The sequence below is a fragment of the Musa acuminata genome, chromosome BXJ2-9 (genome assembly GCF_036884655.1).
Source record: "Musa acuminata AAA Group cultivar baxijiao chromosome BXJ2-9, Cavendish_Baxijiao_AAA, whole genome shotgun sequence".
NCBI lineage: Eukaryota > Viridiplantae > Streptophyta > Magnoliopsida > Zingiberales > Musaceae > Musa > Musa acuminata.
In genome coordinates, this window is record NC_088346.1 from 9,804,708 (window position 1) to 9,831,718 (window position 27,011).

The following is a 27,011-nucleotide window of genomic DNA, read 5'->3' on the forward strand; positions in this document are numbered from 1 at the left end:
TTCATATTCACAATGTCAAGGAATACATTTAGGATATTGATTTTATGCCTTCAATTTTTGTTTTTTGCTAAACTTTCTATTTTAATTTCTACATATTTAACCTATTTATGATTTAATTTGATGTTATTTTATTATTATTACTCGAACATGTATACCTCTGAATAAAACTAAATAGGATGCTAACCCCAAAATTTAAATAAAAGTATAACCAAATATCATTTGGTGTAAATATTCATGTTTATGTTAATCAAGAATGAATTTACTCTTAACTAGATATGAAGTGAAGAAAGTGTAGCCATAGTAGGAACTGAACACATGAACATAAAGCATATTTTGAGAAATATACTTACACTTGAAGATGTGATATATATGCTAGATATCCCTTGAAAATTAATTAGTAGATCTTTCCTTGTATAATTAGCCTATAGAATAGTTTGAGAAGCTCAGTTGTAATCTTTAAGGGAGATATGTAAATAAGAAAAGACTTGGTATATAAAGAATTTTTTACGCTTAATGTAATCAATCTTTCGATTAACAAAGATGAATCAACTTCCTCTATTGTTTTAAATTCTGAATTGTGTGGTATTTAGTAGACTTGGTCGTATCCACTTCAGATCAATTAAAAGAATATCTTATTTTAATTTAATTTTAATCATCACTTTGAAATGAAAGATTTTGATAAAATTGATAGAAAATCTAAAAATCTTTTATTTCTATATCATTATCACAATCTCATTATACTAAAAACATAATTAAAAAAATTAGATATTTTGAGTGTTCATTTATCTCCACTCCTTATGATCTAAATATTCATTTTGTTAAAAAATAATAATTATTATGTAAACAAAAAAAAAATACTTTCAAATTTTTAGATCTCATTTTTATCTATCAAATAAAACTAGACTCGATATTTCTTATATTATATTTAGACTTAGTAGATATACTAGTAACCTAAGTTTGACTCACTTAAATATTCTTGAATGAGTTTTTCATATCCCTTAAGGATACTTTTTATTATGGACTTAATTTTATAAAAAGTTTTTGAAAGTTATAGTGATGCCAATTGGTTTTGGATATTAAGTTTACATTTGGATACATATTTATTTTTGATGAAAATATTATATCTTACCAATAAACTAAATAGACTAATTGTAGCATTTGACCCCACTTGTACTAAAGCAAAATGACTTAAGAATTTAATTTCTACTCTTATGATCTCAAACCTTACTCTTCTTATTTCTATTAATTGTGATTACAAAGTTATAATATATTTTATTATAAAATGAATTTATAAATACTTAAATTAGTAGACACATAAAGGTTAGATAGAATTATATTAGATGGCTAGCTTTTTATTTAGTTATTTTTATATTTTATATTAAAGCTGATAATAAATATAGTCGACTGTCTTATTAAATACTTAAATAGGATTAGTGTCATTGAGGAAGATAAGTGTTTACCTAAAATAAGCCTTCCAACGATGAAAGAAGATCCTAGAAGGATGTTATATATATAATAATAATAAATTGATTGGTTGGTTGACTAAAAAATATAATGGTTTACACTTTAGTACACATAGATATGAAGTTTATCATCAACTCTATCTCTATAGTGATTAATACTTTTATATAGAGACATAGGAAAAATATATCGGTCTAAAATGATATTTTTTACGAGATACATCCTTAGTATGGACTTTCCTGTATGAGAGAATTCGTAGACGATCGTAGTTATGAATCTATGTAATCCTTAGAATCTCTCGTAAATAATAAAAATACTTAAGTATAATTATTAATGTATAACTTGTGAAAACATATTCCACATCGTACCACGTGTGAATTAGTCGAAATCTAGATCAAAGGAATGTATTTTAAGACCTAATTTAGTTAGTTTTCTTCGCATGATGTTTTCTTCACTAAATAAGGTTAAGTCATTGAAAAAACACCTCATCGATCGCACAATATATACGCTATCAATATTTACTTTTAATATTTTTATTTAATTATCTATTTATTTGAAAGTAATTTGAGTTTTTTTTATTAAGGATTGTTGAACCAATTCTTCCCTTCAACTATTCATAGACTTCAGTCCCTCAATTTTTTTGCATTCCTCCTGGAAATTTTATTAAAAAAATTAAAAAGTAAGGTTGATTTAAATCTATTCATATATTTATATTAACTCAAACTCATTAAGAAAATACTCGACTATCGATAGAAACATGATAAAAGATTTTTTTTTCTTTATTTTGTCATGGTTCTCATGTCTTACTGTGATATAATAAACATGAAGTCGATCTATTTGGCCTTCAAAGAAATAAAAATACCCTTAGTTTTGATTTGATGATAATGACGTGACATATGATTTGATCGATTGTTTGAATGTAACTATGACATTAGATCCACATGTCTATATATCATGCTTGTTTTCTTCCCCATCGATCATAACATCTAATACAATGATTGGAACTTTACGAGAGAAATCTCTCATTTACCTCATATCTTCTCTCTCCCCACCCTTTTACTCAATAAATCCTCAACATTCATTGTCATGTTATTTTCACTACTTAACCTTCCCTCCCATTCATCGCAATCTCTCTACTTCGGATAGGAATCGATTAATCTATCTTTCGAGTATTATCAAAAACATCATTGGGTATTTAAAAATTAAAAAAAATCAAATTTTATTGAGTATTTAGAAGGAAATTTTTTTTGAATATAAAAAGTGCTCATATTTCGTATCTCTTATCGTACTTTTGATTCGAAGACAAGAGATGTGAATATAATTTTGTTTCCTAAAATATTACGTCCATGACTTATCTAATAAAATATTTTAAACAATCGAGTTAATATACATTTATAAATATCAAAGACCTGTAAATGGTTATATCTCGACGATATAATATGTTTATAGCTTATATCTCACATTTTGCTTTCTTCGAGAGACTATATTTATAGCTTATATTAAGTTCCAAATGAAAATGTACATGCAAACAATATTATTTTTGTGATTACTAACTTTTGTGGGATTTGATGGTAAGACTTTGTAATTATCAGTTTCACAAGTGAATGTTTTTTATAATAATCAGTTTCACAAGTGAATATTTTTTATAGATGTTCTATTAATGTGATTCATTGTATTTGGTAATTAAGGTGGCACGTTATATAAATGTCGACTAAGTTTCATATGTTAAAGTCATAATTGATAGAAAATACAAATTATATCATGTTAAAATTCATGAACATGACAATGACAATGACAACCTCTTATTGTTCTTCTTCGTGTGTCAACTATCAATCAATCAATCTTGGAAAAATAGTTCGGGTAAGAAAGGAGGCATCCAAATCAAACTTGGGCACAGATTTTAAGATCAAAGTCGTTAGTCAGAGTCAAGTTCTAGCAATATTTAATGATACGTACATCGAGTAGCCTCATGCTTTCAATGTGCTAAGTTTTACTTAGCATTCAATATTCGGACTGCAAAGACTTAATTTTTCTGTCTCCTTCTCTGTTCCTGAGAAGACTCGTCGGCTGTGGAGTTACCAGGAAGCTCTTCCTCGTGTCGTCTTCCATGGCAGAAACATCTCTCTCACACACGACTCCATGCGTCGTCGGTGTCGAGGATTTAAAGTTCAACCACAATTACTGTTGAGCGTTGAATACGATGAATGAATTCGAGATCAAATCATTCACTTCTGGTGCTGGCTATGAAGTTTCCAGGAAGCCACCACTCTCATCAGATGCATTCTAAATCACTTGAGCTAAGAAATCTGCGATCTGGTTTTAGTGCACTATTAAGAGAGGGTACAAATCTATTTGGTTGGGATTTATCTTTGTAAGAAGCAATCGAGAAAGTCTTGGATGTCTGATTTAGTGTCGACTCATAAGACTAAGATTGAGTGAGTTTTTTTTTTTTTTTTACGTAGTCTTTCCGATGATAAAGTCAGTAATAAAATAAAGTAAAAAAAAATTAGGGTAAATAATATTTAACCTTGTGGTTTGATGGATTTTTTAGTTTATCTAATCAAAATATTTTAAGAAAATAATTTCTATGTATTTTATATTTAGTCAATGCTTATTGACCGGGTGTTGATTGGATTATCATTTGTCAAATTATAATAAGAGGTAGATATTTCTCTCATCATAATTCATACCTAAACTTTTTTGAAAAATTAATTTTATACTATCTATGATAATTATAAATTATCCTCTGTAATTAGTTATCTCAAGTATATCAATCCTTATATTTTTAAAAGTTATATTGAAATCCTTATACTTATGAAGTGAAACATTAAGATTTTGTTAAAAAAATAATTTTATAAAATTAAAAATAAAAAAAAGGAAGAGAGATTTTGTTGGAACAATGATGTGAAATATTTTATTTTCATAAATATAAGAATCACAATATAATTTTTGAAAATATAGAGATCGAAATGATAAATATAACTAATTATATATGATAGTATGTGATTATCCCTAATTATAGAAGTAAATGATGTTAATTATTAAGTCAATTAAACTAAGCATTCCAAATAAAACTCAAAAGTATGTTTAGACGACTGTGGTTTGGGCCGATCTTTGAATAAAATGATCTCAGGAGTGTATTCATAAATCAGGAGGTAGCAAATTTAACTGACGTGGCAACATCATGCACCGTAGACTTGTGCAATGATTGGGCCGCCAAATGCCAGAATCCCATTAAATCGCAACAGTATTAGAGGTACGCGAAGACGTCATCCCCCCAAACCTACCAAACGTCGGGCCCCACCAGGCACCCTGTGCCACGTAACTTCTGTAGGTCCCGTGGATGAATATAGCTGGGGATCCCGTATTGAACGGCTGGAATTCACGGAAGATTCGGATCCACGGAATCTGGACCGTGATCACGGTATCGCGGAGCCCAAATCGCCTCTTCGAGGTCGATAAATGGTGGACGGGCACCGAGATTAGAGAGAGAGAGAGAGCCATCCCCCTGCCGATTGTGTGGAGGAGACCTCGACCAGAGGATTGCTGGATCCCGTGTTGTAATCAGAGTTGTCCTTATCGAATCGACTTTCCGATAACCAGGCAAGAGACGGAGATTTAATTTATTGCGGTTTTTAAGGAGTTTTAATCGAAAAGTACGCTTTATTTCGAGATATTCTTCCTCGGGATTTGCTTGTTCTACTTCTGCTCGTTCGAATTTAAGATCTATTGTTCTGTAAAGAGGTAAACAGTAGAAGGCTGCCTCCCTTTCTGTGATTTTGGTTTTCTTGCGGGCTTTCGGTAAGAAAAGTTGTGATTTTGATGATTGTTGATGGGTTTAGATATGAAGGTTCGATTTATATCGGCCCTGAGTTGGTTTGCTTTCCATCTGTCAGGAAAACTTCGATACGTCTCGTTTCGTCTCCATTGGTCGCGATCTGCCTCAGGCGCCGCGGGATTTTTCTTCCTAGAGTATATGGATGTGGCTTTTAACCTTCTATCCCGTTGGCTTTTGGGTGGAAAAGGTCATGAAACTCCCAATCCATCTCTGAGCTCTTCTTCAGATTCCGCCGCGGGGTTCAGGGAGCTGGATTCGTTGAAGTTTGTGAGCGGGCCTCGAATCAGATCTAGTCCGAGAAGAATCAGGAGGAAGTGGCATAGCCGGGAGGAACGGCGGTTAGATAAGGAGTATGACGTAGTCCTGGTGCCCTCGGATGGAGGATGCATGTCTGGTTCTGAATCCGATGATTCCGATTGGTCGATCGGTTGGTTGGAACCTCACGCCCCTGAGTTCGGGACCGAGAACGATACAGAGCGCAGCTTCGCTGTCTTGGTCCCGTGCTATGGCCGTGGTCGTCGCGAGGTGGTGGACGGCTCCCAGAAGCATGTTATAGGTGCTGTTGATCTCACGGACTACGATTATTCTGGTAAATCGGATCTTGAATCAATTTGTTTGATAGAAATTGTCATTCTAGTGGACATTTTATTGCTTTGCCTCATTACTTGTTATGTCTTAATTCGTTTGATCTCACTATGTGGGTTTTCCTTTTTCATTTTCTTTCAGAAGAAGAACTCATTATTTAGCATAATAATCATTTGTTTTCCCACTACAAAAAGATTGCTTGGAGAAGTAACCCGGTTGCACTTGTTGGAACTTTAAATGCTGACCTTATGTCTCTTGAGATTTCTTGGATTAAATGTAGGGAGAATGCTGCCATTAGAAGAATAATGGTCTCTCATGAAAGTATACTGGTAATGTTATGCTGCTTTAAAAAGATGGTTGGGATTACACTTCCAATTCAATAAAACTTTACATGTTGTGCAGCAGCAGTACATCTAACATTTGCTTTGAAGTCTTGTAGTTGTGCGTCGGTGCACGGGTGCATGTTTTCTCTAGCCTTTTGTTGGACGTTCTCAATTCCACTTATAATTTATCTTTTTAATTTGTGTTTGTGTTTTTCTTTTCACCTAGAGATATTTTTTTTCAGAAATAGTTAATGATCTAAGGAAATTTCTGCTGCCATTTTGTCTTCCTTCAAGAAAGGACCTTTTTATTGCCAATTATGCTATTCAAGATTAATCCATTCAATGTTTCCAGTTGCTCAAATAAAAAGAAAAGGTTGTTTATGTAGCTGACTGTGCATAAGAGTGATTTCCTTTGTTAACCATCTTGACTTCTAATTTAGTCACTGAATGATATCCGTTTGTTACTGTCTAGTGGTTTCTATTGGAAAAATGCTTTAATATACTTCTACATGTCATCTCTACTCCATGGATGAGTAAGCAAAATTTTTCTTGCTTAGGTTAGATGATCTATTATGAGTTTCAGTATACTGGTATATACCCTTATTACTGTTCTCATTAAATATCATAGCTTTGACATCTTCGATGAATCTGCATTCTTTTTATCTCATGCCCACTTGCAACCCATAACTTCTACCATTTCTTATTTGCACTGATTTAAGTACATGAAATTTGCAGTTCTAATCCAGTTTCTCGAACTCATAAATTTTAGCTAGTAAATATTAGCTGAACTGTTAGGATATTAGTTATTTCCTCTGGTTGATTCAGCACGCAAGTTTGGCCACTACCTCTTTCGTTCCTGAAACTCCCAAAAAAAAAAAGGGTCCTGTTGAATGTAATTTTATGTATCGTTGATCATCTAGTATTTCTTATCTTGAAGAAATAAAATGTGTTTCTTTCAAGTTCAAAGGCATGAGAATGAGCTTAGAGGAGCAGTGGCACTACAAATCATGTTTCTGCCACAACCTTTTTTCAAATATGATGTCTACCTTAATAGAATGATCCTTAGCTTTATGCATTATGATTTATGTTATTTGATTTGAATTTTTGGTAGATATATTTCATATATATTTATGTATCATTTTATTGTTGCAGATAGCAAAAGGTATATCGAAGAGTGGCTTGCAGAACACTTGTCAGCTTGAAACAACTCGCTGAAAGCTTGTCATTGGTGTGTTCCTTGTATTGATGAAGATATGAAGATCATGGGGTGCCTCAGAAAAAAACAAAAAAAAAGATTAAACAAAGCAAGAAAGAAGCTATTAGGATGTTAAAGCACATAAATTTCTTGTTGGACAAAGCATTCCTTGCAAAGATGCAAGCAAGAGTGAAGGAAGCTGCAAAGAGATGCATCCTCGGTGAAGATTCAAATAGACCTGTGAATACTATTCTTTATCTCCTTGTTTTCTGCCTCAGAACGATTTCTCTGGTGCCGGACCGGACAATTGGGTGTAAATACAATTCTTCTGTATATATTGTGTACATATGGTGCTATCCTTTCTCTTTTTTTGCTGTAAATATTAAGGTCAAGGAACGTTAAAACTCCTTGCGGCCTGTAGGTATGGTCCTCAACTGCAATTGCATTTGCACTGGCAATTGCTGATTAAATAGTATGAATTCTTCATTCATCTCTTTCTGGGCTATGAGATTTACAGTAATCTTTGCATCTTCACTTGTAGGCATAAGAAGGTGTAGCACATCATGTTTTCATTTATCACCAGGTTTTGACTTGAGCTGCAACTGCAGTAGATGTCGAGGAACTGTCTCTCATACATGAAGATTTCAGCAGTTGTTTAATATCTTCTTATAGTTCTTTTCTTCCCAGAGCTCTTTTTATTTGACACAGAAATTTTATTTAGTGTCAATATTTGTCAAGAAGCAAAGATTCCAAATTAAGAAACTATTTTGATAGTTTGGATAGAAGTTCAATAGTAAGAAAGCTTCTGTTTGGTACAGTTGTTTCTTTGATCTCAATTGTTGTCAAGAAGGGTTATCGGGTTGTGTACATTGAATCCGAATCCGATATTACCGTACACAGTTGCTCCCGGCTCATATTGACGAACGACGAGCCATAAAATAACTCTGGGCTGCTTACGGAGGCAGCGGATCCTTTTCGGATGTCCGCTACACCCGAATCCGACATGTGTGTCGCCTTCATCGGTTCGTGCGCGCCGTTTGCCCCAAATTTAGGGTTCTTAATGCCCAACTCTCCAATTTCCATCGACGAGGCAAGCTTTTTAGTTCCAGTTTGCGAACGTCACGGTCTTTTCTTAGGCGCGGCGTGGGTGCTCTCCTTCTCTGTTCTTACCCTTATCCCTCCGCACTTTCTTCATACAAAATCTTCCTCTTTCTTTGGGGAACAATCGAAAGATTGAATGAAAGAATATTTTAATTTCCGCTACCGCTTTCTTGAATCGTTTGGAGTCGGTGAATCGCAGATTGGCAATCGGCATATAAAATGTTGCTGAATTCAATTTATTTTGGTGGTAGGCTTTCCGCTTTGTTTGGTCGAGAACGCAGCACAAGTCCTATAGTTTCGTTGTCTTTTGATATTGGAGACGATTGTGCGAAGTAGCCACGGTTGGTCTATAGGCGCTTGTTTTTTTCTGTAATTATGTAGTTGCCTATGTTAGGATAGCGTGGTATATACGACGATCTTTTGATAAGCATGCAATGACTTGGATGGACAGTGGTCAGCTATGCACTTGTTCCTTTGTTGTTAACCTCTTCATATCTGAGTGTGACATAATTAGGCTTGATTGGACTAGCAATTAACCTCTTGCTATTGCTTTTTGTATCTGTATCAGCAGATATTTGCAGATCTTGCCAGCCATTCAGCTTTGGATTCTAATTATTGAGAGAACAAATGGTTGGTAAACATATCTCCTTTCTGATTAGTAATCAACTTATATTGCACTCTTCTTTCATGCTTATGATAATTTTGCACCTTAGGAAGTAGTCCAATGAGGAGGATGAGAAAGTAGCAAGATAATTTCTTCATTGTTTTCTCTTTAACCTACAGGTTAAATCATGACTAACCTAGAAGACATTCTTTTTGTTGTTTGAAGTGTTATAAATAAGAGTTAGTGTAGTCAAGCTACCTGTATTTTCTTGGTGCAAGCAACAACTTTTTTGATAATGAACTTTTTAAATACTTTTATCATACTTAGTTATTGCAAATTTTATCATCGTTCAACTTTGATGATAAGTATCGTGTCGTTTGTTAGATAGCTAGAAACATGAAAATCATTTCAAGGATTAGGAGCCTTATAGAAGCAAGATAAATTGCTCAGAAGGAGCCACGAAATAAGTTTCCTGATATCACTAACATGTGGTTGGCCCTTATGTACAGCATGACACAGCACAACAAATAGCCATGGTTGTTGATACACAACTGTAAGTGGATACCTCTTTTGGGTGACCACATGTTTCTTTATTGCTTATTGTTGCTGCACTGCTAAGTAACTTGTTATGTTAACTGATGCCAATCAGACTTTAATGTTCTGTATTCATTTTTAGGTCATGCTTGTGAAAATTCTGAAAAAAAAATTCTTATTAAATGTTAAGGATTAGATTTGACATGAGCATGTTGATTTCAGAAAGCTTGATGTTTCTTCGGTGAAGCTGACTTAAACTAATTATTCCTCCTGTTGCTCGTACACAGGCCAGACTTGCAGATTCCTTCTTGGCTGATCTTGATGAGCTATCTGACAATGAAGTCCAACTCGTGAGTTGACATCAATTCTATTAATTGTGCCTGCACTATCTTTCTTACTTGTAACAAATAATTACTATTTATATGGCTTCTTTTCATTGCATTATCATTGAGGCCTCTTTTCGTTGCTTAACTTTGTTTTAGTCACTGCAGCTTACTGTGATATCGGCTCATGTTTTCCATCGACCTTGTCTTTTAGGATGATGAGAATATTGATGCAGCTGCTGTGGAAGAAGATGATGAAGGTGACATGCTGGATATTGAAACTCTCAATTATGAGGACTTTGATAGTGTTTCAAAACTGCAAAAGACACAAAGATACAATGATATTATGCAGGTCAGCGTCATTACTCCAGATGCTCTTGATTTCCTTGTTTTTTGGATTAACGATCATAAACTGTGACATCATGTTCCTTGTAGTGAGCCAATATTTATTTATTGGTCTCATAACTTTCCTTCTTTTTCCTGTTTTCAATATGTCTTAAATTTATATTATATACATGCTATATTATTCAAGATTGTCCTATCCTATCTGGCCAACACTAGATTTCCTTGGGTAATGCTCATCTTTTTTCCCCTTTGTTTCTTGTATGTTGTGATTTTTCTTACTCGGATATTATCCATGTTTTCAGATTGATCCTTTTTTTTCTTATCCAAATAAGTATTAGAAGATTATTTTAGTGGTGTACATTTCTGGCTTCAGTTTTTTTATTTTGGAAAACTTATTTTGTTTTTCTTTGGGACATAGTTTTTAACATTTGCTACTGGTGAAATGGACTTTTATATTGAATAGACTTGCATTTTTGTGTCTTAATGAGATTCTCTCCTTTTCCTTTCTTTCTTTGTCAAAAATTGGATGATGCTCTAGAGAAAGGAACAGATATTTCTAGTCATGGGATAGTTTTGGAGGATGATCCTGAGTATCAAGTCATTGTTGACTGCAATTCTTTATCAGTGGATATAAAAAATGAGATCATTATAATTCACAATTTTATCCGTGATAAGTATCGTCTGAAATTTCCTGAGCTTGAGTCCCTTGTTCATCACCAAATTGATTATGCTCGGGTTGTCAAGAAGATTGGAAATGAGATGTATTTAACCCTTGTTGATTTGGAATGTCTGTTACCTTCAGCTATTATTATGGTTGTTTCTGTAACAGCATCAACTACAAGTGGACAGCCTCTTTCAGAAGACAACCTCCAGAAAAGTATTGATGCATGTGAAAGAGCCCTTGCTCTTGACCTTACAAAAAAGAAAGTTCTTGATTTCGTAGAGAGTATAATGGGTTACATTGTGCCAAACCTTTCAGAAATCGTTGGAAGTGCAGTTGCAGCTAAACTTATGGGAACTGCTGGAGGTTTGTTAGCATTAGCAAAAATGCCAGCGTGTGATGTTCAGCTTCTTGGGGCAAAGAAAAAGACTCTTGCTGGGTTTTTGTACTGCAACCTCTCAGTTTCGTGCAGGTTATCTTCAACAGACTGAGATTTTCCAGAGCACCCCCCCTTCGCTTAGAACTCATGCTTGCCGACTATTGGCTGCAAAATCAACCCTAGCAGCAAGAGTTGACTCAACCAGAGGGGATCCTACAGGAAATACTGGAAGAGATTTGCGAGAAGAAATCGGTAAAAGGATTGAAAAGTGGCAAGAACCACCCCGTGCAAAGCAACCAAAACCTCTTCCGGTGCCATATTCAGAGCCCAAAAAGAAGAGAGGTGGTCGTCGGCTGCGGAAAATTAAAGAAAGGTAGCAGTTTCTTACAACAGCACTTGGAAAAGCAACTGATGCCTTTTTTGTTATAACCTTCATAACTAAATACCTTTTATTTTGTGTTTATATTTGACAGATATGCAATAACTGATATGAGGAAGCTGGCCAACAGGATGCAATTCGGAGTGCCTGAAGAGAATTCTTTAGGTGAGTAGGTACTGATTTTTGTATGTGATAATTGTTCTAATCTCTATTTGAGAGTTGTTGAATTATGGTTCAGTCAAGTGAATTTGATTATAGTCTGTAACTTGAGGACAAATATTCAAGTCAAAATGACGTTTTGGTTACTTCTTATTGGGTTTAGATAAATGCTCACGACTTTGGTTGTGAATAGTCAACATATTTTTTAAAGCTTATCGTAATTACTTTATTTTTTGGAATTAAGTGTTATGTGGGAGGTAGATCCATCGGTGGTGAACTATTTGCAGGATGGATCTCAAATGCTATTGAAAATATTTTAGACAGTGTGTTGCAATAGAATAAGATGCAGAATCATCTTTAGTTACATCAGAATCAAGTCAAATTTAGCATAGTTTTAGAGTTTCCAATTCTTTATAGAGGCTTAAGAAGAAATTAAGATATTCTTTTCAAGAGGTGACAATAGTTGGCTTAAAGGATTGGAACTTATATTCTTGGTTGATGATATGTTAGATAATTTACAGCTCAAGTTTTTTTTTTCTTTCAAATGAAAAATTTTAACCTTAAAATAGTATCTACTAATTAATTTGATTTGGAGAATTAGGACATTTTATATTACAGTTTTAGATTTTTCTTAGCTGGTTGTTTTAAATTAAAATATAAAAATAATTGTATTGACTCTCAGTATCACTTCAATTGGCCTTGGTAGAAATTTATAACATATAATTGTTCCTTCTCTTTATAAATTCTTAATTTTAAGCTATAATTTTCTGTTTTATGGTGTTGGGAGTTTTAGAACCATTAACATGCATTCCAGGAAAACTACATTTTAGGTGTAGAATCATCTTCATTTAACAAATTGCAATACTTTGTGAAGTTTAGGGGATTGGTGGCCTATATTCTTGTATTTATATATAAATTATTATTTCCATATACATCTCTGACTGAATTGTAAATATATATTGGATGTTTTACATTTTAAAGGTGCTCTTTCTTCAAGTGTGGACTCCACCTTTCACATGACTCACACTGAGTATTTGCCCCCCAGTGTTGATTTAAAAACATTAGCTATCCACTCTCTTTGCTCATTCATCCATGATTCTTTTTTATTATTGTTAGGTCATTTTGACAGGTGCGAATTTTATATGATTTAATTGAAAAAAAATTAAAGGTTTGTTTCAAAACTCTTCTGTTTTGAATTAAAGCATGATTTGAATAGAGACCTTAAACAGACACATGGACAGTATCATCCTGTTAATTATCTGTTTTCATCATTTTTTTAATGTTTACTAATTAATGGCCCGTGTGAGAACCCTTGCACATGCATCAGATCAGATGGTCAGTATATTTGCAGGAATGGGCAACAAATGTCTAAATTGTGTCCTTCTAGATGCAGTCACTGATTATTTGCTGCTTAGCGCCAGGATCCTAACCATGGCATGAATTATGCTTGGATGCTACTTATTTGCACAACTTGTTTAATGTTAACTTTTTGTAGTGTGAATTATTTTTAGTATTCTTCGTCACACTTTATTAACTTTCATTTACTAATCTTGTGGTCTAGTATTTGGGCCACAGAAAGTTTATTATAATTACTGTTAACACAGATTATACTGCTTATAGTGTATAAAATTATTGTTATTCCTAAATTATTATTTTTTCACCATCTGTATGATATGCTTACAAATATTAGTTGAAAAGAATAAATCACTATATGAGGAGGTTGATTGTCTGACTTTGAACATTGAAGTACCATCTTGGTTGTGATGGACTTTGTCCTTTTGCCAGATTATTTTCTGAATGATTAGTCTAACTACATCACTTTTTTATTTATGTTTTTATCTATCTTTTATTAGGTGATGGCTTGGGTGAAGGGTATGGTATGCTCGGTCAGGCAGGAAGTGGAAAGTTGCGTGTGTCTATTGGGCAGAGCAAGCTTGCTACAAAAGCTGCAAAAAGGTCATCCACTTCATCCTTTGGTCACATTTTGTCCTCTAAATTAACCTGAACTCCACAATATGCTCATTGAAAGCTTTAACTGATTGAATAGGTGTCTCAAATTTTTTGGCTCCTTTTTTTAAAGGTGCCATAAAGTATATGTAGGTAAATGGTGTACCTAATGATGATCAAAAAGTTTTATTGCTGACTTGAATGTAATAGGTTCAAGGAGAAACGCTTTGGAAGCAGTGGGGCAGCTTCAGGATTGACATCATCTGACATTTACACCCGTACAAGTGAGTATATATGCAACATAAATTGGTTTAAGTTATTTACTATTTTTATCTCATCCATGTCACAGTTTCGTGGTAGCTATTAGCTACCTAATGCAGTGATTTAAAAAGGAACTCGGGCGCTCGCCTAGGCACTTGGGCGAGGCGAGGCCCGAGTGCCTCGTTTAAGGGTCAAGCGGTGCGCTTCAAAGAGGCGCTGCTTGGGCACTCGCTCGAGGCCAGTTGTCGTGCGCTTCGGGCGAGCCCGGTTCTATTAAGCGAACCGAACCATACTTTTAAATCTGGTTTGGTTAAATAATGTAGTTTCTTACCTCAAAAGCCACCCTTCACGCCCGCGCGACCCCGAGCAACCCTAGCACTGCTTTTACCTCCACCGTCGACGCTTTCTGTCGTTGCCTCCGCCGCAGACATAGTGGATCGAGCCTTCCTTTGTCACCGACGGATGAGTCTGACGACCCCCATAGCTTCCTTCTGCTGTTGCTCCATGTGCAGTTCCTTCCACTGTCGAGGGAGTGGATTGCAGGTTCCTTCGCCACCGACGGACCCCCTCTGGAGCTTTCGTCGCTGCCATTGCTGTTGTCTGTAGCTTTTACCGCTGTCGCCGTTGTTGTTTGCAGCTTCCACCGTTGCCACTGCTGTTGTTTGTAGCTTTCGCCGCTGTCACTATTGTTGTCCGTAGCTTCCATCGCTACCACTATTACTATCCGCAGCTTTCGCGGCTACCACTGTTGCTGTTCGCAGCTTCCGCTGCTGTCGTTCGTAGCGCTGCTGCAACAATCTTAAACTAATCCTCTATTATTGTTAACTTTCTTCCTCCCCTTTAACTATTGTTAACAGTAAGTAATATGCTGTCAAGTGTTAACAGTATATTTTTTAATTTAATACTATATTTTTATTTAAATAATTATATTATATTATATTATATATTTTTTATATTTAAATATTTCAGAGTGCCTCGCTTCGCTCGGGCAAGCGCCGAGTGCCTCGGGCATTTTGGGACCTTGGCTCCTGATGCTTTTTAAATCACTTACCTAATGCAACCTTTCACCCAATTAATTGGGATATTATGACTTTGTTATTGTTGTAGTTGTTGTACCATCTTGAAGAGTATGTTGGTTTATTACATATTGATGCAACTCCAAATTCTAGGAATTGTAGGTATCATGCAACATTTCATGGAAAAGAAAAACTTTCCTCCCTATTAGTTTATTCAATTTGGTGGGTGAGTTTTGTTAGGATCGAGAGCACTAAGAGGGGGGGGGGTGAATTAGTGCAGCGGAAATCTTACAGCAATTTAAATCCGAAAGGTGCGTTCGTTCAATAAAATCTATTATGATGCAAAAGCCGATTCACAGTTTGTATTTAAGCGCAGTTTGCGTCTAAGCGCAGATTGCGTCTAAGAGCAGTTTACGTCTAAACGCAGTTTGCGTCTAAACGCAGTTTTACGTCTAAACTCAGTTTTATGTCTAAACGCAGTTTTGCGTCTGAACGCAGTTTTACGTCTGAACGCAGTTTAATGTCTGAACGCAGTTTTGCATCTGAACGCAGTTTTGTGTCTGAACGCAGTTTTACGTCTAAACGTGGTTTTACGTCTAAACGCAGTTTTACGTCTAAACGCAGAAACTGAACTTTGAAAATCTTTTTGTGAATGTGCAGAAAGCAGTTCGCAGTTATGAATGGAATCAAAGCGTAAGCGTAAACTGCGATGTAAAGATCGTACGAAAACATCGATTTACGTCTCAATGCAGATTCGGAAAGATCTGAACTTAGAGAATCGTTCGTAAAAGCGCAGAGGGCAGTAGCTATGTAGGAGGTTTGCAGTAATGATAAAGTGCTAAATAATAAACGCAAACCAGAGATTTAGAGTGGTTCGGTCAGTCTTGACCTACTCCACTTTTGGCTTCCTCCACCGATGAGGTTGCCGACGTCAACTAGAGGCCTTCCTTCAATAGGCGAAGGCCAACTGCCCTTTTACAGTTTCTCTCCTTTTGACAGGCTCAGGAGACAACCTTTACAGATCCTTTCTCTCCTCTCTTTACAACTCAAGACTTTGAAGAACAGAAAGAGGAGAACTTTTGGACTTTACACAATTTTGAGCTCTTAGAATCACAGAAAATATCAGGAATTCGGAGTGGATCTGTTGCTCTTTCTGTGCTGAATGGGTGGGGTATTTATAGGCCCCAACCCAGTTCAAATTTGGAGCTCAAAACCATCAAATCCCGGAATTCCGGGATCAGGCGGTTGCACCTCTGACTGGAGAGGTTGCACCGCTTGGCAGAGCTCGAAGACTGAGCCTCTGGGCGGTGCCACCTCTGTCAGAGGCGGTTGCACCTCTCTGCCAGAGCTCGAAGATCGAGCTCAGGCGGTTGCACCGCCTGACTGGAGAGGTTGCACCGCCTGGCAGGGCTCGAAACTTGAGCTCTGGGCGGTTGCACCTCTTGGCTGGGGCGGTTGCACCGCCCAGTCTCGCTGGGAGACATAGCCTGGGCGGTGCTACCTCCCTGCCTGGGCGGTTGCACCTCTTTCACTATTTCAGCTCACTTGGTTTGGCTCCAAACTTGGTCCAAACCAGTCCGAACTTGGGCCTAATTGGCTCCTACTTGGGTTATAGGATTAACACCTAATCCTAACCCTAATTAACGTGCTAACTATGAATTTAAAGACATTTTCTAAGCTATTACAAAGTCCGCAAGTCAAGACTTCTTCTGGCGAGCTTCCGGCAAACTTCCGGCGGTCTTCCGATGAACTCTCGGAAACCATTCTGCGGACTCTCGGCAAGCTCCTAGACTTCACGATTTGATCTTAGCGAGTTCCAATGAGCTTCTTCGGCAAGCTCCGATCTTTCTCGGTGAGCTCCGGTAGCATTCCCGACGAACCTTCGGACTTCCGTCGAACTCTCGAACTCACAACAAATCCTTCGCGCTTGACTCCGACACTTTGTTTCGCTTTATGTCTTTCATCGTTATCATAGTTAATCCTGCACAACAAAAACAAAACTTCGATCGAGACAATTAATCCTAAGCAATTAACCAAGTTGTCCGACATGTCATTGGTCCCTCGACGCTTCATCCGATTCTTCGGCGCATCGTCCTCTCCTGCAGCCTATTGCCCAATCGGCCAATTGACCCCGCAACTCCGATATCCTTGGCACAATACCCGCTCTTCTTGGCCCGATGCCCGAGTCCACGGCCCGAAGCCTTCTGTCGATACGTTGACCGATCCACCGGCCCGACGTCCAATCTTCTGACATGTTCCTTCGGCACAACATGATTTTCCTGCTTTAATTGTCTCATCCTGATCGAAGCATCCTGCGTCACTCAAAACGCAGATTAAATCATAAACATATATCAAGTAGTTTCATCATCAAAATACGAGATTCAACAAGTTTAAGTTGGATTTCTTTTATTGGGGGTATAATGTCTAAAATGGGGAAGGTTTACATTGGGGTTTGCAACTTAATCATAAAGACCAAACTACAAAAGATAAAGCTAGTATAGGTAAAAAAAAGTTACCTTCTTTAGATAAAGAATGATGAAGCTTTGAAGTTAATGCATGCTTAGTCTCATGTTTAGCTTCAGAACAGGTCATGTGCTTTTACTTCAAATATTTAGCTAAATACTAAAAAAATGAAGTACAGTTCTTGTGCTTATACTTAAAGTTGTTTTAGATGAAATGCATATGGAGAAAATAGAAATAAAAAAATAGTTATTATCCATATTTCTGAAAGTTGTCATCCCATAGTGCTGCACTCTGCTCTGTTCTTTTCTGGCCTACAATTTAAACCAATTAGGGATTTCTGTGATTTGTAAAATAATAATCACATTCATTCATGTAGCAGATCATATTATGATATGTTTAAGGAGTGGGTTGGATTCAGTTACAGTTGAAGCAGAGCCTTTTAAATTGATTCAGTTACATAGACCTTACCATACCTAGTTATGAAATTGATTGAGATTCTCAGTTTCAGTGGAAGCTTCAGAGATCTGCAAGGATGGAAAACATGAGATACTCTGTTAATGGTGGTAAATCAATACTTCAATATAAGTGCCATGAATAGGCTATCAAAGAGCCAATCTGTGTATACAAAATAGTGTTGCTTATGTTATAAAAACATTGAATATTATACTACTATGATCATGTGTCTTCACATTCTAGTCTTTCTGTCAATAATGCATTTAGTTGCTAGATCATTTTCATTCAATCTATTAGGGAAGATGGTTGTCTTTTATGTGTCATCACTTGGGGTCAAATTATTGTGATCCTGAGATTTGATGGTTCTTCTGTTGATCTTGCGTGTACCCCTAGATTGGACACCAAGTCACCACCAACTGAGAACCGGTTGTGACAAAAAAATATAAAGCTAAAGGTGGTGATGACCTTTGTGCCACTGACTTGAAATTCTGGTTAATGTTAAAAAGCCTGTGGCTTGACATGAAACAGAAATAGTCCATTACCTTAAGTTGACAGTGTTCAGAATTTTCTTTGCATGTCTTAATCTATGCAAGCTTCGTCTATGTCTGCGCTCTGTGAAATTTTTTGTGCATATCAGATGATATAGAGTTCTTGCTGTGATGTATAGTGACTGTCGTCAGATGAAACTTATTTGTGCAGTTGGCCATTTTTTATTCTGTAAGTTATGATCTGAGAGACATGATGTGGTTTTCTGATTTGGCCATCTGGTACTTCCGAATTTGATCATCTCATAAATTGTATGCTTATTTCTGATTACATGTTGTTAGAACAACAATTCTCAGCATGAATTAAATTGATGCTGAGCTTGTGTGTTCATCAGGGAATAGAACTTACAAATCCACAAGCTTATGGGACCCAGCTCGGCAGCGGAACACAAAGCATCTACTTTTCTGAGACAGGGACATTTTCGAAGATCAAGAGGATGTAATTTTAGGTCAGTGTACATACTTGGAATTCTCTCTCTTTTATTATCTCAAGTTGGACTTGTGGTATTTGCTGCCAGTTTAATGTGCTTTGAAAGTGTTATAACCGAAGATATGCATTTCATGTATCTGCAAGTTATATATAGTTCATCAATCTATCAACCAGGCCAATTTTTACTTGCTGAATTGAACTTTGAGTTGATCTGTCATGTGGATGACCTCTTAATTTAGAATTCCTGATCTCCAACAGGGTTCTTGTATAGATCTGGGAGTTGTGTGGCAGGCTGCACTCTGACTTCGCCTCCCACGCAGAGCCCCCAAGAAGTTGTGGCAGCTAACCTGCAATATGTGTGGGCATCTGTTCTTTACTGTCCCAGTATCAGACCGAACACAATTGTGCAAGCAGGAATTCACTGGCATGGATGATCACCACCCTAACTTCTTCAGTCCATTTCATCTATTCTTGGTCATAGTCCACTGACATGGCTTTTAGATTAGAGTAGTATAACAGCACTCTTCCCTTTGAAAAAAAATTCTACCTGTTTCTATTCAGGAGTACCAAACACATATGAAACATCGAGTCCTCAAAGAGGAGCGTGCCAGCAACGTGAATACGATAACTTGGGGATTACACCAAAGTTCTCTTGATTTTTATCCCCCCTTTTTAAATAGGTTTGATGGCTAAAATGTATTTGTAAATTACTTTGGGATTATTCTTCAGCATATGGATTTGTAAATTTACTTCAAATGCATTTCTTGGGTGATTTATGCTTCATTCATTAGATGCTACAGAACTCGCTGTGGCTAATGTCATCAGCTCTACCTTCATGTTGGTAACGGTGTTTGATGTATAACCATCGGATCAATGTGTTAGTTATAAAAGAAAATTGTGTTAATTATAGAAAATTTGTTGGATGAAGTTTCAGATTTTTGTTCTTCGGTAAGTGAATTCTTTATTGGATGAAATTTCATATCGACTCAGAAAAATTGCACATATTTATATAATATATATCTATATACAAGTATAGGTTGTGATGTCTATTTGAGACCATACTGGATTGCAGCTCCTCTAAAAACAAAGCTGAAATCCCTGCACCAACTGATGAAACAAGGGAGTACATGCTCCCAAGTCACGAGCAGAGAAGAAAGAATGAATCGTCCTAAGAGATCAAACACTGTCATTGTGGATCAATAATGCCCATCATGATGAGGTCTTCCTGGTCGTGGAGATGGTGTATGTGATTGAGCAGCGATCTCGCCTTCTTGCCGGCCTGAGGAGAGCCTTCTGTGACAAGGGTGTACAACGAGGGCATCAGCACCGGGATCTGTTCGAGTAAACTGACCACCTTTGCTCCACCATTGTTGCAGAGAGACAGTAGAGCAGAGACGCAGTTCTCCCTCCCCGACCGAGACGTCGATGACCGAAGGAATGCCACCAGATGAGGCACAGCAGACGACTCCAGGATCGCCATCGTCCCGTCATGCCCCTCCGCGATCTTCGCAAGCACTGCGACTGCGTCGTTGACGAAATCCGCTCTGTCGCTCGACAGAATGCTTGTGAGAGCCGGAATCGCCCCTGCTGCCAGGATCTTGCGCAGGTTATCGGGACACGGCAGCAGCCCGTAGAGTGTGACGATGGCGTTCTTCCTCCCCCGGTAAGTTCCTTCTCTTAAAAGCTCCACCAGTGTCGGAATCGCCTCTGCCATCCGCCCTATCTCTGTCCGGTACACCTCGTCTGATGAGAGGTAGAAGAGGATGGCCGCCGCATTCTGCTGGGCCTCGACCCTGAGTGCTACCCTGATGACGTCCACGATGAGGCCGAGGCCGCCAGCCTCGACGATGGCCTTGCCGCCGCTTGGGTGCTTCGAGAGGCTCATCAAAGCAGCTACTGCGTTGTCCTGGATCGAAGGATCCGATGAGGAGAAGTGGTAGAGAAGCCATGGGACCGAGTCAGCTTCCACCAAGCAAGCCCTGTTAAAGATGTTCGATTTGGACAGCTTCCTGATCTCGTGAGCCGCCTTGTTCTTCTCCTGGTTCGTCCCGACCGCTAGCTTGTGAACTAGGAAGGCAGCCACCATTTTCGTTGCTCCTGCTGCCGCCGCGCTGAGAGGCGTCGCGGTCCTCGTCAGGTCTCGCTTGGGCTTGCCATTTGGCTCAGGAATGGGTACCTTCGTCTCGTGGCAGAACTGTTCCATGAGGTTCCTAATGGCGGAATTGGGAACCAGACTGTTGTTGGCCAGCTTCTCGCCGGTCACTGGGCAGGTGAGGCACCCAGATTTGAGCCACTTCGAAATGGAGGCTCGGTCGTAGGTCTGCCCCGTGGCTATCGTCACAGGGTCCATCATGAGCTCGAGAGAGATCGGGCACCGGAGATGATCCAGGTTGACATGACTCACGGCTCTTGCTCGGGCCTTCGATTGCTTCTCGCTGCTCTTCTCGTCGTCCACGGCATCGAACAGCACCACTCGGCAGTATACCATGAACGCCATTAAGCTGCCGAGTAGGGCTGCCTCTTCCTCGTCGTCGTCGTCGTCAAGGCTCGCTAAGAAGAGCTCTTCCAGGAACGCGATCTCTTCGCTGCAATAGTTCCAGCTTCGAATGCGCAAGTGATCCAAGATCCATCGGAGATCGATCCGATTGGGAGCAATGCCGTTCTTGAACTGGCCAAGTATCGACCACATGCTCCTCATAGCCATAGCATCGGCTGGCTCGGTCCCTACCGTCGCCCTCCACGCCTGCTCCCGGACGAGCCGAACCAACTCCTTGAGCTCCGGGGCGGCGTCGATGGAAGCCAGAGGGAGGACATCGAGTGCGGTGGATATCGACCGAACGAGCATCTGAAACTCGTTCGACACCAGCTCCGATCGCATCAACACCCACAGCCGGGCGCCCGGCCTGGCGCAATCCTGGAGTAGGTGCCGAAGCTTCTGGAGCGCGACGTGGAGCTCTGAGAAGCCGACGGCGGCGGAGGCCGGGAGGGCCGACCCTCGGCCCCGGACGTCGGCCAGGAACTCGAGGATGGCCCCGACCTGACGGATCGCCTCGCGGGCGCTGCGCCGGTGGATCGGGAAGGGGTTCGACCGAAGGGCGAGGATCTCGTCGGCGAGGGCGACGAGGGCGCAGAGGAGGGCGGCCGGGGAGACGTCGCCGCCAGGCTGCACCGCTGGAAGCGTCAAGAACTTCCGGCTGTCGGAAGGATGTGGCATCGCGAATGGAGACGAAGGCACAAACAGATGAAACAGCGAGATTTGGCTTGAGTGACAATCTATCACCTGATGCTTGTTCTCCTACCGGTCTCCATTTATGGAGCGCACGCAACAGAGGCGGCCCGTGGCAGGACACGTGTCGAAGTAGCAAGTGGGAGCATCCGCCTCGTGGATTGAGCCGGGTTGGCGTACGGAAGGCAGGTGTCGGCTGATTCGAGGGTGGTGGGCGGGATCGGGTCCAACGGGCCGCCGAGGACACGTGGCGGACGATCTGGTCGAGGCTCCTAATGTATTGCTAGTCAAAGGGCCGACTCTTGCGGCCGACATCAGCGGAGCCACGCTGTTGATCCAACTGCCAACAGATCACTGCAAAACGTTATCCTCGTCGTACGCGTTGACCGTCCAATGGTAAGGGACGCTGTTTCGTGTGGGTAGAAGATATTAGATCAAGAAGATTGAGATTGGCGCTAATGTCGTCGATAACTACAAGGGCTTAAAACAAGGGTTAAGTGGGGCACGTGGCACGCGGAGAGTGGGGCAGAGCAGTATACGTGTGAATGTTAACTAGAAGTGGCAGATAGCGAGGAAATGACCGAGTCAGACGCCAACATAAGCGTCAAATTAGAAGTGCGTGTGGGCCGCTTAATAGAAATGTGGCTCATGGAGATGTCAATCAGGTGCAGGAAAACCTCATGATTGAGGCCGCCCGGTTGATGTCTTGGCGTGTCAATATTCTACGGTGAGAGAGACTCGAGCACTCATGAATCGTCTTAGCGTCTCTCTCACCGTGGTAAGTCCACTACGTGAGGTTTCTGTCAATTCAAGAGTTAGATGCATTAATGTGTGTACACAGAGAACTTTGGATGACGGAGATAGCAAAAGAACAATCTTAAGACAGGTAATCAACAGTTGTTCAACTGCGGCTTCGACTTGTATCAGAGAATTGCGACTGGGGTGTTCGACACAATGACCTCAGAAGTAAGAAGAGTCTAAGACTGCGTGCCGGCCATGGATGGTTGCTGCAGCATCAGGTCGCCCACATGGATTGTGCTTGCTGTCTTCGTTCAGGTGCTATTAATTTCTCCCATTTATGAAGCACATCGCCCCTTCCCTCCGTCCAAGGGAATGCAGGGAACAGGCATTTGGTCGGCCAGTTTATTACATTGCATCCGTATGATGGTGTCAAATTGGCAGAAAACAGATGTCAAAACAAAGACCTTTATTTGATTAAATATATAAGAGAGAGAGAGAGAGATGAGGCTCTACAACCCATAAAAAATCAACTATAAGATGCTTTTGGATCTAACACAGTTACCTACTGACATAGACAACATATTGATATTAGTGATGATAGACAAATCCTCATTAGGGGAACTTGCTTCATGGAAAATGCAGAGGCTTTTTTCTTTGGATGCTCAATCATCATCAGATGCTTGACTTGAGAAACCAAGGTAGAATTTGATGGGCTTTCTTTAGAACTCATTTGGATGTGTATAAAATCTTGTTGAAGGACTGAAGATGTGACCAGAGGGCAGTTCTGTAGCCTTGCCTTTGAGAAAGGAGTAACACATTTTGAGTTTCATATCAAATCAAGTCGTCTCAAACTCATCAATTGGAGTTGATCAAAATTGACCATAAGATATATTAAGTGCTTTATTCAACAACACGTTTCAGCTTGATTTTTGAATGTTCAATTGGAGATGAGACCAAATAATCATCACGAGGAAACATATAATTTGACTGAACTGGCCCAAAGATCTCATCTTGTGCTATCTTCACTCAGTCGAAGAAAAGCCAAATGTTGCATTGGGATTAGAATTGCACGTAAATATACTTTCACATAGTTTTCAATAACAGAGATTACACAATACCTTAACATTCACTTCTAGCTTATATCAAATATCAAAAAAAAAATCAGATAACATGGTCTTGTTCAGTACCAAGCTTCAGAATTTTAGCTTTTAATTCAGAAGGTAAATCAAGGTCACAAACTATTGACAACTAAGTGAAATGAGTTTCAATTTATTGGATATTTGCTATTTCATAAATTTTCAAATCAATTATTCAAACAAAATACATCCCATCTCATAACACTCTTAGGAGAGAGAAGCTCTACTGATAGGTCATCTTTTAAATCTCTTAGGATACTCTATTTTCTTTGTTTGTTCTTTTTGATTCTTCTATCATCTTTTTTTTATGTTTCACTTTTTTCTTTTTCGATAGTAGTTACTTTTTCTCTTCACCCGTATTTCTTAATTCCCTAAGTTATTCGTTCATCTCCTAATTAAAGGTTTTTGCGTAGTCAACTCTTTTATAATAAGGTAAACCTCTTTAAAAAGGTAAAAGGGTAAGGAGAGAGACTAATTGATATTGCTCTATGTGATCAGTTTGGATGAAACTAACAACAATATGTATTTAGGGTTGAGTTAGATTTCAAAGAGGTGACCCAATCTTATGAGGAATAGTGAACAATCCTTTATGATAAATTTCTAGGCAGGACATCCTTTTTATAACTTCTGAAATTCTCTCGCTAAAATTTGTGGTCTAATCGTTAGTTGTACCATTCATTGATATGGGTAACGGATTCTTCTCTATATTGTTGAGGAGGTGAACTATGTCCCCTTCGATAGTCCCTAGTTCCTTAGAGGGCAACCTTGTACTCTTATATCTTACAACCTAACTTTCAGTCTTTGTTGGACATGATCGACATATTTATCACCTAATTATAGTTTCCTAGCCTCCCTCTCGAACTCCTTCAACTCAACTTTCTCTCCCAAACAACTTCCTAGATAAGTAAATTTCTCAAGGTCGACCAATCCACCCTTTCACACTCTAGAGGTAAGTTTGTTTGAATATGTGTTATGCTTATTTGACCCTCATAGTACTACAATATATATGGATTTATATAGGTAGCACCTAGCTATTCCAACCTGTTACATATGAGAATCTCTATGATATATATTTCAAATGCGGTAAGGTTGGCTAATCCACTTCGAGTTGTAAGCTTCTGCTTCCCTAGCCTCCACATCCATCTCTTATTGAATATAAGGTTTCTCATTAGTGGAATGAGGAAGAGGATGACTCACTTCATGAGCCATGGTTCTAGGTCAAGAGAAAACTCAAACCTAAATCAATCAAACCTAACCTAGTTAGCCAAGACAAAGGTAAACATGTTGCATAGGATCACCTCTCACCTGACTCTGTCTCACTTGAATACTTTGGGTCTAATGCAACTCAGGTTCTCTAATATGGTGCCTACCCAAGGTCCAAGGCCGAGTACAAATGAGGTTTCTCTTTTGAGGCAACCCATTAATTGTCCTAGTCATTTGGCTCCCTCATCTAACCCATCCCTATCGAGATATATCTCTTTCTTCGATCGATGAGCCAAAGTACTGTTTATCATCATTCTCTCGTAGTTTACCCAAGGAATAAAAGACCAGTCATGACACAATAACCCCAACTCTTCTCCCCAAGGAAAACTTCCCTTCGATTCTCCTTTCTAACTCTTTTATTTCATTGGATTCCCTCTAACACTCAGACTATCTTTACCCCTCTATCCCCCTCCGGGAGAACTTCTAATGCATAGCTTAGGTGATCGTGTCCAAAGCCTCTAGTTCTCGTCCTTCCTCTGCCACTGCTTCGTTAGTGTTGGATGTCATAGTGGACAAGATGATGATTGCATTTCAGAAGGCAACTGAGCAGGGTGCAATGGGAGAAGATGATTTTGTAGAAAGCGAGATGGAAGGGGAATGCGTCACCTCCCCTACACACAAATCCAACAAAGTTTGACAATAGCTTTTTCAGGAAAGTCTCAGTCATTATCTTCTCTATATTAAGCATCATAGCAAAAAGAAAAGGGTTGCTCTGCTTAAAAATTTAGATTTAATGTAATTTGATGCCATCTCTTCTAACTCCCCCCTTCCTAAAGTTTTCTCATAAATATGCTTTCACATAACTGTAAAGAGGCTCTAAAAGGATTATAAAATTATTGTCTAGCTTAATTCATACTCGTAAGCTTAATATGATAGTTTTGATGAAAATATATTTGTAGGAGGATGAGGCTAAGACATTTATTAGGAAGATAGGAAAGAATTGAAAAAGGGAATTCTCATCAATGGATGGTAGATATAATGGAATCGACGTCATGTGAAAAGTAGAGAAATATAAGATTGCTTTAGCAAGTAATAAGTTTTAGAATCTTAATCTTATTATCTATTGAAGGTTGACTTTTGTATATTAAATAAGGCTTTATAAGATAAATATTTCTTTATTAATCTTTTATCGAATATTCTTTGGTGTTTATTCGGTAACCTAAACACGATCTCCTCTCCAGAGGACAAAGTGGGAGGTCGTTTGTTTTTTCTTACTAATTTTATTCTTATCTTTAAAGAGTTTTTTTTCGATCAAGTTTAATTGACCTAAGATTTTTTTTAAAAATCATTTCACATGGTGAAATAAGCGTTTTGGTAAGGATTGTATTATTACTCGTTTAAATTAGATTCTAGTTAATTTTTCTTAACTTTTTTTTATCTAATAAATATATTGTTATCCATTTTCTAATAATTCATTTTGATCGCTCCTCTATCTTAACTAAAGTGGATACTCAACCTCCAATCTTTATGACCTCATATCATTTTTGTTTTGAGAATTTTTAATTGAAGTATCCCAAGGTCCATAGCATAGTTAATTAATCCTTTACCTAACTTGATCTATATCCTTTAAACCTCATGACTATCTTTCACTAGTGGCTTTAGTCCTTAGCTCCTTATTTAAATAAAAAAATTATACTGGCTTG

The 27,011-nt window shown here is 38.4% G+C and overlaps 2 protein-coding genes and 1 pseudogene across 2 annotated transcripts; 2 read left to right on the top strand and 1 right to left on the bottom strand.

Moving 5' to 3' along the window:
* The first annotated feature begins 4,921 nt into the window (after window positions 1-4,921).
* LOC103997935 (uncharacterized) lies at window positions 4,922-7,892 on the top strand. Its single transcript, XM_009419278.3, has 3 exons — window positions 4,922-5,064; window positions 5,358-5,888; window positions 7,360-7,892. The coding sequence occupies exons 2-3, from the start codon at window positions 5,438-5,440 to the stop codon at window positions 7,407-7,409; spliced, it is 501 nt and encodes a 166-aa protein (XP_009417553.1). The 5' UTR covers window positions 4,922-5,064; window positions 5,358-5,437; the 3' UTR covers window positions 7,410-7,892.
* Window positions 7,893-8,456: 564 nt separating this feature from the next.
* On the top strand, window positions 8,457-19,929 carry LOC135623056 (U4/U6 small nuclear ribonucleoprotein Prp31 homolog; annotated as a pseudogene).
* Window positions 19,930-20,188: 259 nt separating this feature from the next.
* On the bottom strand, window positions 20,189-22,216 carry LOC135624043 (U-box domain-containing protein 19-like). Its single transcript, XM_065127517.1, has one exon. The coding sequence runs from the start codon at window positions 22,214-22,216 to the stop codon at window positions 20,189-20,191; it is 2,028 nt and encodes a 675-aa protein (XP_064983589.1).
* Window positions 22,217-27,011: the final 4,795 nt, after the last annotated feature.